At 35.5% G+C, this 19518-nt stretch overlaps 1 protein-coding gene across 2 annotated transcripts in view; it reads left to right on the top strand.

Moving 5' to 3' along the window:
* Positions 1-19276, top strand: part of RAB3IP (RAB3A interacting protein) — a 46832-nt gene extending 27556 nt beyond the window's left edge. The window contains exons 5-12 of one of the 2 annotated variants that reach the window (XR_002787884.2): positions 3668-3745; positions 4399-4602; positions 7978-8106; positions 9382-9494; positions 13238-13337; positions 13423-13492; positions 14402-14488; positions 16244-19276. Coding sequence is in view for 1 of the 2 variants with exons in the window: in XM_010598802.3 (XP_010597104.1) it covers positions 3668-3745; positions 4399-4602; positions 7978-8106; positions 9382-9494; positions 13238-13337; positions 13423-13492; positions 16244-16326 (777 nt within the window). In the remaining variant the exon portion in view is untranslated. The remainder of the gene's footprint in view (positions 1-3667; positions 3746-4398; positions 4603-7977; positions 8107-9381; positions 9495-13237; positions 13338-13422; positions 13493-14401; positions 14489-16243) is intronic. The other variant, XM_010598802.3, reaches the window with a different exon arrangement.
* The last annotated feature ends 242 nt before the right edge of the window (positions 19277-19518 follow it).

Here is a 19518-nt window from a genome sequence, read left to right as displayed (position 1 = left end):
TTATTTTACCAAGTATTAGGAGCTACTTTAGGGTAGCTTTATATGATTCCACTACAAAGGAGGCAAACCCTTTGAGGTAGTCATCCAATACGGGATGACTTGAGGAATATAAGAAGGCACACTTCTTGTATATATCCTTGTCAGCCTTTGACAGAAACCAGAATTTCTAGCCAGCTAAAGCAGTGTTTCTTAGTAGGGCTGCTATTGGCATTGTATGAGGTTTAGCATCCTTGCCTTTGCCCAGAAAGTGCTAGTCATACTGTCTGATCTATTTTGATAATTTATAAATATTTCCAGGGGTTGGGATAGTATTTCATTGGTTAAAAACCACTTCAGTGGAATGTTTTCTTTGGGTTGAGATGTTGAGCCTCCAGAAATTCCTTATCAAAATGCTGATTTATTAATGGAATGACTAATGCCACTTTCACCTATGAGTATTTTCTTTTTCTCCTCCAAATTTATTTTTAAAACTTTCAATGTAATAAACTATTTTAGGGGAAAAAGGAAAAGTGCTATCTTTTGTTATTTTTATTTATGTAACATCTATATCAGTTTTAGAGGATATGCATATTTTCTTACATTATTGTAATCCTAATATTTTTTTCTTCAAATGACATTTTCATTTTGCTATACTAAAAAAAAAACAGAAAAAACCCTGTTGCTATTGAGTCAATTCCGACTCATAGCGACTCTATAGGACAAAGTAGGAATGCCTCATAAAGTTTGCAAGGAGCGGGTAGTGGATTTGAATTGCTGACCTTTTTGTTAGCAGCCAGCCTCTTAACCACTGTGTCACCAGGGCTCCAATTAGTACATAGTCATTACTATTTATAAAGATAGTCATAATCTATCAAGTGTATGTTTCACAATTTTTATCATTACAAGTCACATTGCGGTCACTGTCTTTAAACAGGTAGGCCTTTTCATGCTTCCTCTGTTCCATAACCCCTTGTCCTCCCCTCCACCTTTTTGGGGTCATTTTCATTCATGAACATTTTTGAACTAATTCATTTATTTGTTTAGGTAACTAGTCACTTAATAATAGTCACCAGAGAGGAAGATAAATTTAAGAATAGTGGGAAATTAAAAATCTGGAACAAGAGGTGTGTAACTTGTTACGTTTTTTACATAGAAGAGTTATACAGAAATGTAAGACTTTCCCTCCCAATATTGTCTGATATAGAGGCAAATTTTATAATGATAAGTGGACACTAGGTAAGAAAGCAAATATACTAAGCTACTTAACGTTAATTTTGGTGTCCTACCTCACTGTCTTAGTCATCTAGCGTTGCTATGACAGAAGTACCACAAGTCCATGGCTTTAACAAAGAGAAATTTATTTCCTCACAGTAAAGTAGGCTGAAAGTCCAAATTCAGAACATCAGCTCCAGGGGAAGACTTTCTTTCTCTGTTGGCCTTCTCATCAGTCTTCTCCCAGACTAGGAGCTTCTCTGCGCAGGAACCCCAGGTCCAAAGGACATGTTCTGCTCTGGGCAGTGCTTTCTGCTTTCTTGGTGGTATGAGGTCCTCCCATGTTTCTTGCTTGCTTCTTTCTTTTGTATCTCAGGAGATTGCCTGAAGACACGATCCAATCTTGTAGATTGAGTCCTGCCTCATTAACACAACTGCTACCCATCCTCCCTTATTAACATCATAGAGGCAGGATTTACAACACATAGGAAAATCACACAATACCAGGAATCACAGCCCAGCCAAATTGATACATTTTTGGGGGGTCATAATTCAATCCGTGACATACACATGCATATATATCATATATACATATTAGATGAAGTAAAAGGAGAATAGAAGGAAACTTTTCCCTCTCGGTAGCAGGGTGTGAAGTATAAGGAATGCAGTTTGTGCATTTAATGAAAATGTCTATCCAAAAAAATACAGTTTTTTTGTCCCTAATGTATCTTAAGTTTCCAGAATAGATAATTAGCAATATCTAATAACTTTGACACTGTTTATGCTTTCTTGGAAAGAAAGTGCATTTATCAAAGATGCTATCAGTAATGCAGTCTGCCGGGCGCTTCTTGGAAACTCTGTGGGGCAGTTCTACTCTGTCCTATAGGGTCCCTGTAAGTTGGAATTGACTCAGCGGCAGTGGGTTTGGTTTGGGTTATCAGTAATGAGGAAAGTTGTATTCAAATCAATTATTTATGAATTATGAGAAAATGTGCTAAAAGTTTTTCTGCTGTCTTAATTGCGCATTCATGATCTCAATTTATCAGATCTTAAGAAAATTTTTTTTTGCTTGCATTTTCTGTGTGTATGTGTGTATAGTTTTTAAGAATTAAAGGTTATTTTGAATAAACCCAATTTGGACACTTCTGGTAAGCTTAACGTGTAAATTCAAATTAGGAGTTTATTATTATGTATGACAAATAATCTTGAATATAATTTCTTGAATATAATTATACTTTATACATAGCAAAGTTGAATCTTAAAACTATCAAAATATTTACAAAAACCATAAAGTTATGTATTTTCTCCTAATATCTCACGTTTTGAGATAATGTAAAATAAATCCAGTTGAAAGAATGCTTTACATTTAACATGGAAAAAAAAAGGTGGTTTTAATTTATTTTATCAGCCTGTTTAATAAATGCCTATGAAATGCCTGGTTTTCTCTCAACAATACTGTGAGTCCTAAGGCTTCATATTGCACTTAGAATTAAATTCAGGATTCTTACCTTGATATTTATTGGTTTATTAGAATGGAATCAGACTGTAAGCACCTTTTGTGCAGGGACCTTGTCTTTTTCCCTGACATCTAATGAGCACCTAGAACAGTACCACAAGGGGATGCTGTGAATAAATATTAAATGAGTAAAAAGGAATTAAATACCTAGCATTTCATATTTGTGGTACTAAAAATTTAAGACACTATTAAAACTCTCGATTTGCCTTTTTACATTGCTCTGCACAAAATGGTCACTTTAATATTTTGTGAATGTTTTCATTGGAAACTAAGGCTTCTCAGCTGTCATGCCTATCAGTACCAACTTAATTGATATGCTACTATTTTTACGTAGCCCTTGTGTATGTCTGTGCCCTAACTAAGATATTATATAGTGTGACCAAATTATAAAAACCTAACTGCAAAGAGTTGGCGTTGACATTCCTTATTATTTATAAGCATTGATCAGAATGATTGAACAAAACTTGGCTGCCTCAGTGAAGATAGATACTAAAAGAAGGTACCTAGTCCTAACTCCATATAGTAGTGTATCTGATGTCAGCTGCTGTTTTAGTAGTTGACACTGAGTGTAGGTAGTATCCAACTTAAAATGTATTTGAGATGCAATGGACTACACTTAATGACTATATAGTTCCTTTTTGTACATCTTATTGTTAGTCATATATGCTGTATACAGTATTGCAAAATGAAACTTATTGATGTTATCGTTCTCATACGTTCGCTTGCAGATATTCAGTGTTACGATTTACTGTTCAGAACAATGCCGTATAGCAGGCAATAATGAAAACTAAAAAAAAGAAGGTATTCGACTTAGGACTGATTTGCAATGGAGTTGGCAGAACAGAACCGGGTCGGGGACTGCCTATACTGATTTTCAAGATAAATTTTGCTAACATATCTTTGTTTCAGTTATAGACAGTGAATATTTTGTTTCCAAATTTGAGATGTTACCTTTTTCAGGAAGCTCATAAGATGGTGAGAGAAGCAAATGTCAAGCAGGCAACAGCAGAAAAACAGCTAAAGGAAGCACAAGGAAAAGTAAGTTTCTGCTGCTTTTAATGGTATAAAACTTAAAGAAATTAGCGATTATTGTTTTAAAGGTACCTTAACACTTAGTGGATTTTTGTTCTGATTATAAAAGTAGTGCTTATTTTAGAGAAGTTGGAAAACTGTAAAGAAGAAAATAAATAACTAGATATAATTAATAGTGAACATTTTAGTGTTCATTTATGTTAGAACCAAATGATTTAAAGGCTTACGAATCATGTGTTAACAAAAGGATTACATAATCACATTTTAAAGTTGATAATTTTTATATTTTTTGATTTAAGAAAAGCCATGTAAATTTTATTAGATTTTACTGTTTTAACAATGAACTACAACTAATTATAAGCTATTATATTTTGAAGTTTTTGAAATTGCACATAAATTAACATTAAACATTTTGATAATTTTTAAAAAGCCATTTGACAGTGTGTATAGCCCCTGAATCCAGTCCATATGGAAACATAAAAAAACTTCTTTTTACTTTCCTTTTATTACTCTGCTGTAAGGCTTCTTACAAGTTAAAATACACATTTAACTTATTTTCTGTCTTTGAAAGAAAAGCGTTTCTACCATATTGCTAACATTTAGCTGCATCTGTCATGAAACATATTCAGTGTACGTGACTATGTTGATTTCTTTTCAAGATTGATGTACTTCAAGCTGAAGTAGCTGCATTGAAGACACTCGTATTGTCCAGTTCTCCAACATCACCTACGCAAGAGCCTCTGCCAGGTGGAAAGACACCTTTTAAAAAGGGGCATACAAGAAATAAAAGTACAAGCAGTGCTATGACTGGCAGTCATCAGGACCTCAGTGTGATACAGCCAATTGTAAAAGACTGCAAAGAGGTAACTCGTCAAGGGCTGTCCCCTCTGACTCTATTGATACTTAGTAATTTTCACCACTGAGATGTCAGTTATGATTTTGGCAGCATATTTTTTTAGTACTAATCATGCAGCATTAAGATGGGGGAGGCTTTATCTAGAGGTTGCTACTTTCAGAGATTCTTCATTTCCATTCTCTGCCTGGCTGACCTTGGAGTACCTGCCGGAAATTTGGTAAGTTTCTTAATCTTGGTATTTCATTTAGGGAGCCAACTGTCATGTGTTGTATAAAGATAGCTTAATTATCTGTCTAGTAAAAATTTATTACTAGTGTGCTCCAGCAAAATATGAATGTAAGAAGTGCATGAAAATCAGGTAATTTTCTTGAAGAACGTTGCATTGCTTTTCCTTAAATTCTGGGAGAAGTAGAATTTTATGTCGGTAATGGTGTCCTAGAGTTAGTTCAGATAATTAAGCAACGAAAAATAGAAATAATGGTAGGCTTATCATTTTAAAAGATAAAAAGATAACCAAGACAATGTACAAATTTTTTGAGCTATTATGAATAAAAATTACATAATTATAATTATTTTTACTTTATCGTTGTATACTATGAGAAAATGTGATTTTAATGGAATCATTTCCAGGAAGGTTGATCAGTAGTCACAGTAGCACCCCCTCCTCTGTTTTTTCTTAAAAGCTGTACAGTATTTTATGTTGTGGAATTCAAGTCTTTGGGTACTGTCACTAATTTTTAAGAAACTGGTATGCTTGTTCAGTTAAATTTTTGCGTGGAAGGCGAGAGTTTATTAAACTGCATAACCAAGGTTGTATGTTTTAATTGAATGGTATTTTGTTCAGTTATTAGTAAAATGATACTAGTGACAGTGAAGTTCAATACTTGTTCAAGTCTGAGTGTGATAAAACCTAAAATTCATAGTTTTTTATTAAATATCTAAGAAACTTTTTTAAACCATAGCTTTAATTTTCATTTCTTTGGATTTAAGTAACATTTTTAATTACATCGTACAACTTGTATTTTTGCCAGGGCTTCTCAGTATGTTTTTTTCCCCAGTAATGTACGCTAACAAAATTTAAATGTTTTCTCACGAAGCAGTTTAAAGTTTTATTTTTAGCTTATGAAATCTCTTAAAATAAGAATAGACTGTGTATAACTTGAAAATAATAGCTTTTTGCTTTCTAGACATAGCATATATTCTGGTGTTTTGTGAAAGCTTCAATCAGAAGTCTTAATGGGCAAAGAAAATATATAGATTTGACCTGCATGAGTCTTAAAGATAAAACAATCTGAATGAAAATGAAACGTGTTCATGTCTATAGCAAATATGATGGGGGGCCTCAATCAAGACCAGCCAACCAGCCCACTGCTGTCCAGCCACTTTGACTCATATCGATCCCATAGGGTTTCCAAGGCTGTAAATCTCTGTGGAAGCAGACCGCCACATCTTTCTTCCGTGGAGCCACTGGTGGTTTTTTTTTTTAACCACCTACCTTTTGATTAGCAATTGATTGCTTTAACCACTGTGCCACTAGGGCTCCTTTCAATCATGACATTAGAGATATATCTATTATAAGCATGAAGAACGTATATACCCACCCACAACGTAAGGCTTTGTGGTCAATTCACTTAGATTTGAATTTGGACTCTTGGTGTTGCTTTCTTGCTTTGTAACCTTGGGCAAGTTACTTTCTCTCTCTTAAGTCCCAATTGCCTCATCTATAAAACGGGAGGAAACCCTGGTGGCGTAGTGGTTAAGAGCTACGAGTGCTAACCAGAAGGTCAGCAGTTTGAATCTACCAGGTGCTCCTTGGATACCCTATGGGGTAGCGCTCTACTCTGTCCTATAGGGTCGCTGTGAGTTAGAACCGACTCGACGGCAACGAGTTTGGTTTTTAGGTTTTATAAAATGGGAATCATAATATCTCTCTTGCACAGCTGTGAGAATTAAATGTTTATGAATTGGTTTAGCATAGTTCCTGGCACATAGCTCTTAAGACATGGTTTAACTTACTGCCTTTAAGCTATAATCTTTCCTTAGAACACTACTTACCTGCCTTGGAGTTTATGTCCATTATATGATAAGCTTTACAAAGAATGAATTTATATAAGTATTGCTTCTGTGCTAATATTCTTTACCCCTTTGCCTTTAGTTTTGATTCAAGGAATTTATGGATTGGGATGAAAAAAATTCACACTGAGATTGCTACCACACATCTTCAAAGAAAGCCTGTAGGAAAACTAGGATGCACTCAGTCTTTTGTTATTGTCATGTAGACTACCTGCACATCTTATTAAGCTGTCCCAAAGGTCATACTCTAGTCAGTGCCGTGTGTGTCATTTACAGCTGTGGGAGCAGGAGGGAGGATACTTAGTGTTTGCATGGCTGGGGGTGGGTGTGGCTTTACATTTCTGCAGGTCGTATTGAACTGGGGTGAGGGAATCTGAGGATCTATAGAGAGAATACTTGGGGAAAATTTATTTTAAGGAGGCGGAAAAGAGAAACAACTGGAGGAGTAAATTGGAAGGCAGGTGGCAGCAATGGATTATGTTAGTTCAGATGGTAGTTACTGTTTGTTGATGTGCCAAAAAATACCTAAATAAATGATATATTTTAAGACAATCAATTTAGGAGGTTATATGTGTGCTTCTTTTAGTCTTGCTGCTTATGCAGTAAACCCAAAACAAACCAAACTAAACCCAGTGCCATCGAGTCAATTCTTGACTCATAGCAACCCTATAGGACAGAGTAGAACTGCCCCATAGAGTTTCCAAGGAGGGCCTGGCAGATTTGAACTGCCGACCCTTTGGTTAGCAGCTGTAGCACTTAACCACTATGCCACCAGGGTTTCCAGTGCGGTAAACACTTTGGAAATTCTTTTGGAAATGCCTTCAGATAATAACAGAACAATTAGTATCATTTTTTTTACCCTAAGCAAGGTTTCAGAATTTAGTCACAGTTTATTCAAACAATTTTATTAACTGGGCTCCAGATTGCTTTTTGACTATTTTCAGAAAAGATAACTTTTTTTTAATATTTAGAATAATATATACATGTGTCTTAAGAGGAGCTGCAACATTATTTTTGGGGGGGGAAGGAGAGTGTAATGGTAGTATCATTGGACATCCATAGTGGAGACCTTCCAAAGGGAATAAATAGTCGTTTGGGAATGTAAGTTTGTATTATTTTAAAATAAAAATTGCTACCATGTGTCATAACTAATCAATAACTGTCCAAGTATCAATTATTTTAAATGAAGAGCAGTTGTTTTTCAGTAATGTTTAAAGTAGGTTTTGGTTTTGCAAAGTGGTTTTATGTTTTGTACTTTTTAAAAAGTTTTTTTTTGTGTGTGTGTGTTTTCTTTTGGTTTTTTTGTTAGGCTGATTTGTCTCTGTATAATGAATTCAGATCTTGGAAGGATGATCCCACAATGGACAGAACTTGCCCTTTCTTGGACAAAATCTACCAGGAAGATATCTTTCCATGTTTAACATTCTCAAAAAGTGAGGTAATATTGTTTTACCACTTTAGTGGGAATGCCTTAGAATTGTTTTCTGTACCTTCAACTAAATCACACTACATATTTTTGATCTCTTACGTAAATAAGTTATTATTAACTGTCATGTTTTACCACTTTTCCAGTCCATATCAAGATTGTAATTTCTTGGCATTCAGTTACTGAACATCTTTCTTATTTGAACAGAGGTTCGTTTACACTGAAATGTGTACTGCGTTGGAATGAAGTGTTAAAAGTATGTATTGGGGATCGAGCTGATTCCTTGATTCTTAGTCCAAAGTTCAGTGTAAGGGAAGTTCTGTGCACTCTGCACTTCCTATTAAGGACATTTGTTTAGTTTATCTGTTCTTGATAAAAAAAATCATATTAGTTTTTTCATCTTTAAAACAGGAGAAACAATACCTTTTTCTTGCCCGTGTCACAAGGTGTTATGAGGATAAAATGAAGTTGGTTAAACAGCTTTAAAAAAAATACAAGGCACTATATAAATGTAAGGTCATAATTTTAATTTGTAATTACGTGTTAAAAGTTTGTCTACAAATACCCTATAAATGAATGCTTAAGAAGTTTAGTCCTAAGAGTGTTATGTTTACTCTTTCAAGGACTTAATTGTAACATTGCTTGTAAGGAGATGTTGAGAAGAACAGTAAAACGTTTTTGGTATGTAGATACGCTGTTCATTGTGGCTCTGTGCCCTGTTTCAGGAAGGCCAATCAATATTAGTAATCTTGCCAGACTGTAAAGAAGTTTTGCTCATTTCATGTATTGTTTATCAGCTGCTACCGTCTCCACTCGGGCATTTAATATTTGGTAATTCAGTTAATTCTTTTGTAGACTCACCCTGGTGCACATAAACACAAGTTCAGAAAATACATAGCCACAAATAGTATACATATGTTGCCGTGTTATAAATGACCAGCACTATGGAGTATTATATAAATTTGGCAAATTAAGGCATTAAGATACTCATTTTAAAGTGGGGTTAACAGTGGATATTAATTGTGGGTAAGGAGTAGACAGAGCCTGGAATTGATGACTTTAATCCTCTGTCAGATAATGAGAAGAATTAGTTAGCTATAGTTGAATTGCCTGTAGTAACAGTGTTTGAGTTAACCAAGATTGCTTTTTTTTTTTCCTTTTCGTCGACTGAGGCCAAGCTAGTGGAACTTTGGGGAAGAAGAATTTAAAAAAAATTAGTTTACAGTAGAATACAGTTTTGTTATTTTTCTGCTGGCATAATACCTAATACTTTTTATTTTTTTTAAGTTGGCTTCAGCTGTTCTTGAGGCTGTGGAAAACAATACTCTCAGCATTGAACCAGTGGGATTACAGCCTATTCGATTTGTGAAGGCTTCTGCAGTTGAATGTGGAGGACCAAAGTATGTTTTAAAATTCATGACTTGTGAAAGATACTGAGTTTTAAAATTTTTGTCATGTGTTGCATTTGTCATTTAGTTTTCCTAGCTTTAAATGTGGATAAATTTTTCATCAATTTTCTATTTAGAGTCTGTGCAGCGAAAACACAGATCCCCAGACAATATGGGATATAACATTTCAAGCTTAGCATCGAGAGAGCGCTTTTAATTGTGAAAATATACTTATATGATACGCATCCAGTTATACCATAGGTTAGATACTTTTTTTTCTTTTTTTAGCCACATGCCGTGACCCATTGATGGCTCAAATCAGTTTAGTGGGTCATTAACAGACTTTTGTTTGTTAAACATACATGTATAGCTGTGTGTTTTGTGTTTCTCTGTAAAATGTTTCTTCCTGAAGTTTACCATCAAAAATAGTTGGGAAGACACTGAGTTAGATTAAGTCTTATCAGGGTGCCAAAAGGACTTAATTAGTCCTCTCCTTTCTTACTATCGTTATAAAGGATTCCCACTTTGGTAAATAATCAGTTCTGTCTGCCTTAAGTGAGAGATACTTGGCAGTTGCAAACCTTCAGAGGTAAGACTCTCATATTCATAATGGGGCAGGCTTATTTTCATCCAGGCCCCTATAGGAGGAGGGACAGTTGAAACCAGCTGTGCCTAAAATCTTTGGCATCTAAAGATTTTGCCTAAAACCAAGGCACAGTTGTGCTTTTGCCTCTGTTTAAAAAATAACTCAGAAAACTTTTGAGGAAGCTGCCTTAGTGGTTAGAACTTGATCAATATAGAGGCCTGGAAAGCCGAGTGAGCTCATGGAGGGCAACATTTAACTCTTGTCACAGTCGTTTTGAAACAAGAATAGGAAGAGAGTGTAGGTTGAGATTAACCGGTAGGTCTGTGTTAATGCCTGCTGTAGGAGTTTTATGGTTCTTCCTTTTCTGTTATGCACATTACATTCTCAGCAAGATCACAGAATGCTGGCATTTGGGCAGCCATTTGTGAAGGTACCTAGTCATCTATTTGCACTGTGAGCCACACATGCAGCTAGAGTTGTATCCAGTTTTATACTCACCTGTTCCCACACCTATCTAGCACAGTGGCCTCTGAATTTTGGGGAAGGGATTTACATTCCTGAATTCTGCTTCTTGAACAAACACCGAAGTGTTTTTATCCTGATCCTTTACCCCAGTAAAGGGGAAATTAAATTTAATGATAGCAGTTTTTATACTTTTAAGGTCTGTATCATACCTTATTTTAAATGTAGTATATCATGGTTTTTATTGCAGAATTTTAAATTTGTGCCTGCATTATATGTCACACATGTTCCATATGTGCAAATGTCATCAGATGACGACCATTGGGGCTATCAGCTGAAGTGACTTTATGGTATTTTAGTAAAATAGTTATGTAGGTTAGGTTTAGGGGCAATTTATGTGATTTAAGGATATTGTACCTGTGGGAATGGGGCCAGAAGCCAGGGTGTTTTGGAGTACATACTGTAGAAGAAATGGAAGAAAGATGTCCTCTTTCATGAAATGTGAGTATGACTCTGACCAAGGCTCTGGTGGACTAGGTTATGGAGATAATCACAAAATGAATGGCACAGTGCTGTATGGATTTTGAGAAAGACAAGATCATCCCAGTTGGAGTGATCAGGGATTCTTCTTGGAGGGAGAGAGATTTGATCTGGGTTCTGAAGCATGAGTGGAATTTGGACAGATAAAAAACAGTCTGTCCACCCAGTAGAGAAGAGTGTGTTCTGGTCAGGAGGAACAGTATGTTTGAAGGAAGGCCTAGAAACAAAAAAGCAATGTGAGTTCAGAGGATGGTGAGGAAAGTAGAGATATGACAAACCTTAAGAAAGAAAGATTAGGAGATGAGACTGGGGTGGAGGGATGGGTGAAAGAGAAAGGAGTTAAGAGCTGATTGACTGGAAGAATGATTTGAAATAATTTTGGCAATTAATAGGAAGGGCTCTGGTTTCGGGAGAAGATAGTGGGTCTAGGTTTAGGCATATTGACACCCCCAGTGAAAAGGTAGGCAAAGATTTGAAATCTTGGGACTAGAGCTTTAAAGAGATATTGAGGAAGTATAGCATGTTACAAGAACATTGGAGTTGGCAGTCAGAAATTTAGGATTGAATCTTGGTGCAAGTAAAAATGTATTGGGTGTGACCAGTTAACATATGGCTTTAGAAAAGAGATTTTTTTGTTTGTTTTTAGAAATGAGATAATTTTAGAAACTTTTTTTTTAATTAAAAAAATTGATGTTTAAAACCATTTTAGCAGAACCCTTTCAAAATTAGAATAGTAGGCAGACAGGTGTGTCTGTCTCCAGAAGAGTAGTGTGCACATTGATCTTCCCCCTTGTGTAAATTATACTTTTGAAAGTTTCACAGACTTCCAACACTTGAGCCTTAAATTTCTTAATCTCCTATCCTTCACAAGCAAGTAGTTAGTGCTTTTAAATATTATTACAGATCATTAAAGGACTTTACTGATAAAGGAACAATGAGGCAAAATCTGTTAAAATAAGAGTTCTTTCGTGATTTAAATTGCCACCCCCAAAATTACCCTGTTTTAAATACACGTTTTCCACTTTTTCTTTAATGTGCAGGCACATTTGTATCATATTTCTTATACTACTTGTAAATAAAGTTAAAATTTTAATGTTCATTTAATATACTTTTTTTTATTACATAATTTATAGTGTCATGTAAAATGCTAATGGCTACTTATTTTTACTTAGAGTTTGGGTTTATGCTACTTTTATAGTGATAGGGAATGGTAGTTGAGCCAAACTCGTAGCTTGGGAGGGTGACATCCAGGCTACCTGATAGACAAGCCCACTTCATCCTATTCATCTGTAAAGTGGTGGGCGCCCCATCGCTAATTGAATGCCTGCTGTGTGCCAAGCATGTGCCCTCAAGAGGTTTATAGCCTAATCCTAGCCAGAAAACCTTCATACCAAATTTTAAATTTTGTAGTATGCACATAGAGAGGATGGTTTGTCTAAAGGTATACTCCTTATGTAATTGTTAAGATTTGGTATTTTTATAAGGTGGCTTATTCCTTTGTAGTTCTTGGTCTTAGATGCCACATTCAATGCATATAAACCAACAAAACAAAAAAGCCACCCCATCAGCAAGCTATCAACAACATGTTTTGATGCTTGAGTGATCATCCTTAGGATTTTTTGGAGCTAGTAAAGAAGTTGACGTTCTGATGGAAAACAGAGCAGATTATTCATATGTAGATTTGTTACTACATAGGACAGAATTAAATCACACATAGTACTTCTTCCCCTGGGGCCTCCTGTGTCACACGTACTACTTAACTGATTAGTAATATAAAATATTATCTTTCCTTTGGCATTATCAACTTCATTGCATAGAATTGTCTTAGAAAAAATGTAGTTTTCAATATTTTGTTTTCATAGTCTAACCAGTGGTGATGGAAACAAGTAGAACTAAAATAGTAAGTTATTTAGACAAATTCAGAGGATATTTAAAACATCTAGTTTATATTTCTAAAACTATGGTTAATGTTATGATATTAAACTTACAGTAGAATACCTACAAGGGAAGGGATGTTGTCTTGTTCACCCCACACCTAGAACAGTGCCTGGTACATGGTAGGTTCTCGGATATCTGTTGTCTGACTGAATGAATACACAGCTTTTACAGAATGTAGGGACAAAATACTCTTAATGGTACGGAGCTAACACCTGTCATTATTTTACAGAAAATGCGCCCTCACTGGCCAGAGTAAGTCCTGTAAACACAGAATTAAATTAGGAGACTCAAGCAACTATTATTACATTTCTCCCTTTTGCAGATACAGGGTACGTAACTTAACCATGAATTTTAGTACAGCTCATTCCGATGTGAGACATTTGACTATTAATGACATTTTTTCTTTTGGTCTAGATCACTTCTGTGTGTAACTTTTTTACATACATACGATATATTCAGCAGGGACTCGTGAAACAGCAGGATGGTGAGTGTTTTCAGTTCATTATAAATGTTTACATAAGCAATTCAGCAAAAAGTTTAGAACATAATAGTAATTCTCAAACTTTATTATTGGTACATTTATAAAGAATCATTTTTATAAAACACCAAAACCCCTTGTCATCGAGTTGATTCCAACTCATAGTGACCCTATAGGACAGAGTAGATCTGCCCCATAGGGTTTCCGAGGAGTGACTGGTGAATTTGAACTGCCAGCCTTTTGGTTTGCAGCCTAGGCTCTTAACCACTGTGTACCAGGGCTCAATCACTTTCATAGTTCTATCAAAATATCTGGAGAATTTGGGAACGAATGTCTCTATTTTGAAAGAACATGTTTTATTTACTCCCTTTATTTATGTAATTTTAATTTTAGGTAGGAATAGTTTAACTCTCAAAGGGCTATGTGATAAGCCAGATGATGCGTGTGAGGAGAGTGCAGGGCTCATTGGACTTCTTTAAGAAATGAAAATGAGCAAGATTTAGAAGTGGTCAGATTTTTTTAATGGCGGAAACCAAGAAGGAGCTAACAGTAATTTTTTTCTGTATTTTCTGCTTTCACGTGTGAATTGATAAAGCAGTCACAAGGATAATTCTGAATGGAATAAAGATTACTGCTGTATTCTAAATCAGGGAACCCAAGGTCGAGAAGGCGAGTGTTGAGATGTCGGGGGGTTGGCAACCAATGTCGCAAAACAATATGTGTATTAATTGTTTAATGAGAAACCAGTTTGCTTTGCAAACCTTCATCTGAAGTACAGTAAAAGAAAATAAAAATAAAGTTTAGTGTTGTATTCTAAATCAGAAGAAACATGTAGATGAGATATCCAGAACAGCAACATTATGCAAATATTTTAATATCTTTTTAATACAGTCTTTTATGATTATTGTTTTATAGCTGAATGTTATAAAAACTGACATGGCTTGCCAGCTCCAAAGAAGTGTTTCTTGATTACGCGTGACTGTTTTAAAATAGAAATAGCAGGTACTGTACTAGGGACAAGTCCATGACCGTTTTGTATTTTAAGTTGTGAGAAATTTTCTTTATATATTTTTTTCGTCATTGAAGTATTCTTATAATTTATATTCTTGTGCTTAAACACAAGTCGAATCTTAGCTGTGTGGGAAAATTAGTCATGCTGATAAAAAACTTAGTTTAGCCTTATTCAAGCTCTGGTATGTTGAAAACATTCATATTTATTTAGAATCCCATAATAAATAAGGATGAAACCTGTCTTCTGATTAATGTTGAATTTCAAGAGGCTGTTCAACATAAAATTAATCTTTAAACTGTATTCTAAAACTTTTATGACTTTAAAATTGAAGTATTTTTGAATACTTTTTTGTGGGTAATATAATTTAAACTGGTAAACAGATGATTTCTGTTAGGTTAAATTGTGAGGCATATTCTTGTTAAATTACAAAGTTTTTGTTGAGAAGGCTAAAAGATAATTTTATAAAAATAGAAAGAAAATGTCATGAGTGATGGTGGTGTCTTCTTTAGTTTCTGTGACTCTTCTACTCCACAGTGTTTGGTATACATCATATACTGTGTGGGCTTGCAGTACATAAATATTACCAGTTTTAAAATCTGTTTGCTATTAGTAACTTGTGCTAAGAAAGATTTAGGGTGGCTAAATCTAAAGCAAAGGAACGCTGGTGCCTCAGTGGTTAAGCACTCGGCTGCTAATCAAAAGGTTGGTAGTTCAACCCCACCAGCAGCTCTTTGGGAGAAAGATGTAGCAGTCTGCTTCCATGAAGATTACAGCCTTGGAAACCGTGTAGGGCAGTTCTGCGCTGTCCTGTAGGGTCGCTATGAGTCAGAATCGACTCGATGGCAGTGGGTTTCAATCTAAAGCAGGGTTTCTCCAACTTGGACGTGTTCGCATTTTGTACTGGACAGTCCTTTGTTGTGGGGTGCTGTCTTGTGCATTGTAGAATGCTTAGCAACGTCTCTGGCCTTGAATCACTAGATGCTAGTAGCAACCCCTTAGATGTGACAACCAAAGTGTCACCAGACGTTGCCAAATGTACCCTGGGGGCAAAATCTGATCCAAATCAATCTAATCTGATCGTGTGTCAGATGAACACTTTTTATTGTGTGAAATAAAGAGATTTTTTTTCCATTTATTTTTGGGGCTTAAAAAAGTATAGATAATCAAAATTCACAGCTCATCCTCTATACATATTTTTATTTACAACTTGAGCCATACACAAAACCTTTTCCTAGTATTACTCACAAAGAATGTGACTGAATTTTCTGGACTGTGTTTTCTTTTTTTCCTACTCACTCTGTTAATTTTAAAGAGTGAAGTGGCTAAGATACAGCAAACTAAATAGAGCAAAATATTCATAAGTTAGATAATAAACTCTTGAATTATTGAGCACTGAATATAATTATTTATGAAGGTAACTGCATTGACATTTACAAGGGACACTTACAAGGGACACTGAAATGTTTACCTTCACCTTCTCTTGGGCTAAAATTTTAGGCATTGATGTATCTAACAAATAGTTCTTAAACTGCTTTAATATTGCTTCTTTATTGATAAAACTGGGATACTCACAGTCCAGGAAAAAGTTTGTGTGAAATATCTGTGGAATGTCTAGGCATTCGGTACATGATTAGGGTGCTCAGTTGGTACTTCAGCTGATTTAAAATTTTCAGTGCAAGATACTGGAGAAATAATTAAGATAGTATTTCTTTTGTTTTACATGTCTCTCTCTTCTGTTTGTATAGTTGATCAGATGTTTTGGGAAGTTATGCAGTTGAGAAAAGAGATGTCATTGGCAAAGCTGGGATATTACAAAGAGGAACTCTGATGCTCTCTCTGCCTGGGAACATGCATGAACCTCCCTGAATAACTGAAAAATGGCTGAATATTTTTATGGTTACTTGATATTTATTTCCAAGGAGTGGGCCCAAGACTTTTTCACTTTTTTGCAAATTACACTAAGAAGTACTGTGATTTGTTTTAAACTGACCTATGCTGTGTTTGCTTATTCTTTAGTTGAACACACTATAAAGAAGAATTACAGGTGTACTAGTGATTGTAATTTATAGTTGCGCAAAAAAAAAAAAAAAAACCCTAAATAAATACATGTTAGATTGAATGTGTTTTTGCCTTCTCTTCTACCTCTGACATGCCATATAGGGTCAACTGAATTTCATATAGTAGTTGTCAAACGGTGCAACAACCTATGAGAGGCAAGGAAGAAGGTTGGGTGGACAGGACTCAGCTTTCATACCCTCACTAGAATGGCTCTGTCTTTATCTGTTTTATATGTTGGGCTTCGAAAAAGATTTTATATGAAGAAAGACTTCTACCAAAAAAAATTGAAAAGTTACTGGTTTAATTATTCTGCTCAGTAATTTAAAGAACCCCTTTATTCTGGTTATTTGTTAAAGGTAAAGGTAGAAGACAGTCAAATTTTATCCCAGAGATGCATTCTTGAACAAATTAATATAAGGTCTTCATATTTTCTATATGTTGAGGACTGTAGTAGGGATGGAGCCCTGGTGGCACAGTGGTTAAGCATTTGGCTGCTAACCAAAAGGTCAGCAGTTCGAATCCACCAGCTGCTCCTAGGAAACCTGGCAGTTCTACTCAGTCCTGTAGGGCTGTTATGTGTCAGAACTGACTCAGTAGCAACAGGTACAGGTAATAGGCGTTGGAGGGATATAAAGGTAAATAGTGTGTGATGTGTGCTCAAGGGAGTTTGAAGGTGTGTGGGTTGCAAGAGTAGTACATGCAAAGTATATACTGATCATAGAAACACTTCATCTGTAAGTTCCAAGTTGTAAAACTGATATCATATAGAGGAGCTACTTACTAAAATTAATTCCAAAAGAGGCTCATGTAGAAATGAAGTAAAGAAAGGCAGGAAGAAGAAATGAGAAACCACTTCAATCTCTCCATCCAGAGACAGCTACTGTTAATATTTTTGGAGAATAGTCTTTCAGTTTTTAGAAGTTTTCTACCTAGATATGCATACGTCTGAAACAAAAAAATAGACTTGCTTGCTTTTTTGCCTAAATACTTTCCCCCTGTTGGTAAGTCTACACCATCTTGATCACTGTATGATTTTGACAATATTTAACTAGTTGTGTTTGGACTTTAAGTTGTTTTCAATTTTTTTGTATATCGTAATGCTGTGGTAAGTATCCTTGTGTATACCTCTTTAAATATTGTTAGGCTATTTCATTAATGTGAATGCCTAGAAGTAAAATTGCTATGTTAAGGTGTACAAACATGTATTGCAAAATTTTTGATCTACATTACAAAAATCTCCTTAGAAAAGTGGAACCAGTTTATATTCACAGCAGCAGTGTATGAGAAAGCTGGTTTTCTGAAGATGCTGTTTTTTCCAATTCTGTCTCAGAGGTTTGGACAACTTCACCTCCACAAAGTTTGGTCACCAGGCTGGATGGAAGACCATAGACAAAAGGCTTATCAGTGGTATGGTTGAAACCATCATTACCATGGTTTAGTCATACCAGCTCAAGAGTCTGAGATTGAACATGAAAAGGACTTTGAGCCTGGAATTTTATTTCTTGATAGTTATTTTAATGAGAGTGTAATAAGAATATTGTTAATTATTCAAAGCTTCAGAAGATTTTTGACACAAAAACAAATTGAAGATCCTTTTGAAGAAAAACAATATCAAAAATGATGTCACTTCTCTCCAAATTTATCTATAGATTCAGTGCATCTCAAAACTAAATTCTACCATTTCTCCTGGAATTGAAAAATGATTGGAAATTTATTTGGCAGCATAGAAGATGGAGAACCACCAAGGCACTCTGAAGAAAAATTTTGAGGAGGGGAATTTGTCCTACCACAAGGACTTTGGACATGGAACTAGGGATATGATTGCTGATGTCTGAAGGATCCTGGCTGAAAGAAGAGAATATCAGAAGGATGTTTACATGTGTTTTATTGACTATGCAGAGGCACTCGACTGTATGGGTCATAACAAACCATGGATAACATTGTGAAGAATGGAAATACCAGAACACTTAATTGTGCTCATGAGGAACCTGTACATAGAGAAAGAGGCCATCATTTGAACAGAGCAACAGGATACTGTGTGGTTTAAAATCAGGAAAGGTGTGAATCAGGGTTGTATCCTTTCACCATACTTATTCAATTGGTATGCTAAGCAAATACTCAGAGAAGGAAGACAATATGAAGAAGAACGCAGCATCAGGAATGGAGGAAGACTCATTAACAACCTATGATACACAGATGACACAAGCTTCCTGTAAGTGAAGAGGACTTGAAACACTGAGGAAGATCAAAGACCACAGCCTTCAGTATGGATTACATCTTAAAATAAAAATCCTCAGGTAGACCAATAAGCAACATCATGATAAAGGGAGAAAATATTGAAATTGTCAGGCATTTCATTTTACTTGTATCTGCAATCAACAATTGAAGCAGCAGTCAAGAAATCAAACAATTACCAGAACTAAAACCATTTCTGAAGCCCCCTCTTCAGACAAATTAGACTGGAATATAAAACAAAATAATACTCGTGAAGAGTGTGTTTCTTAGTTCAATCAGATAAACGACACGAAATGGCTGGCTCCTGTCTGGAAGCAGGATGAGAAGGCAGGAAGGGACAAGAACTGCTTGAATGCACACAAGAAACCTGGGGTGGAAAGAGGGGAGTGTGCTGTCGCATTATAGGAATTGTAACTAATGTCACATACCAAAACCAACCAAACCCGTTGCCGTCGAGTCAATTCTGACTCATAGCGACACTATAGGATGGGGTAGAACTGCCCCATACAATTTCCAAGGAGTGCCTGGTGGATTCGAACTGCCAACGTTTTGGTTAGCAGCTGTAGCTCTTAACCACTATGCTACCAGGGTTTCCAGTGTTACATAATGATATGTGTATAAATTTTCTCTCCTTTTTTTGTGTGTGCTTTAAGTGAATGTTTACAGTTCAAGTCAGTTTCTCATACAGAAACTTATACAAAAACTTATATGACCCTAGCTGCTCTGC

Source organism: Loxodonta africana, chromosome 4 (assembly GCF_030014295.1).
Source record: "Loxodonta africana isolate mLoxAfr1 chromosome 4, mLoxAfr1.hap2, whole genome shotgun sequence".
NCBI classification, from domain to species: domain Eukaryota; kingdom Metazoa; phylum Chordata; class Mammalia; order Proboscidea; family Elephantidae; genus Loxodonta; species Loxodonta africana.
Note: the sequence above shows the minus strand (reverse complement) of the source record. Positions and strands in the feature narration are given on the sequence as shown.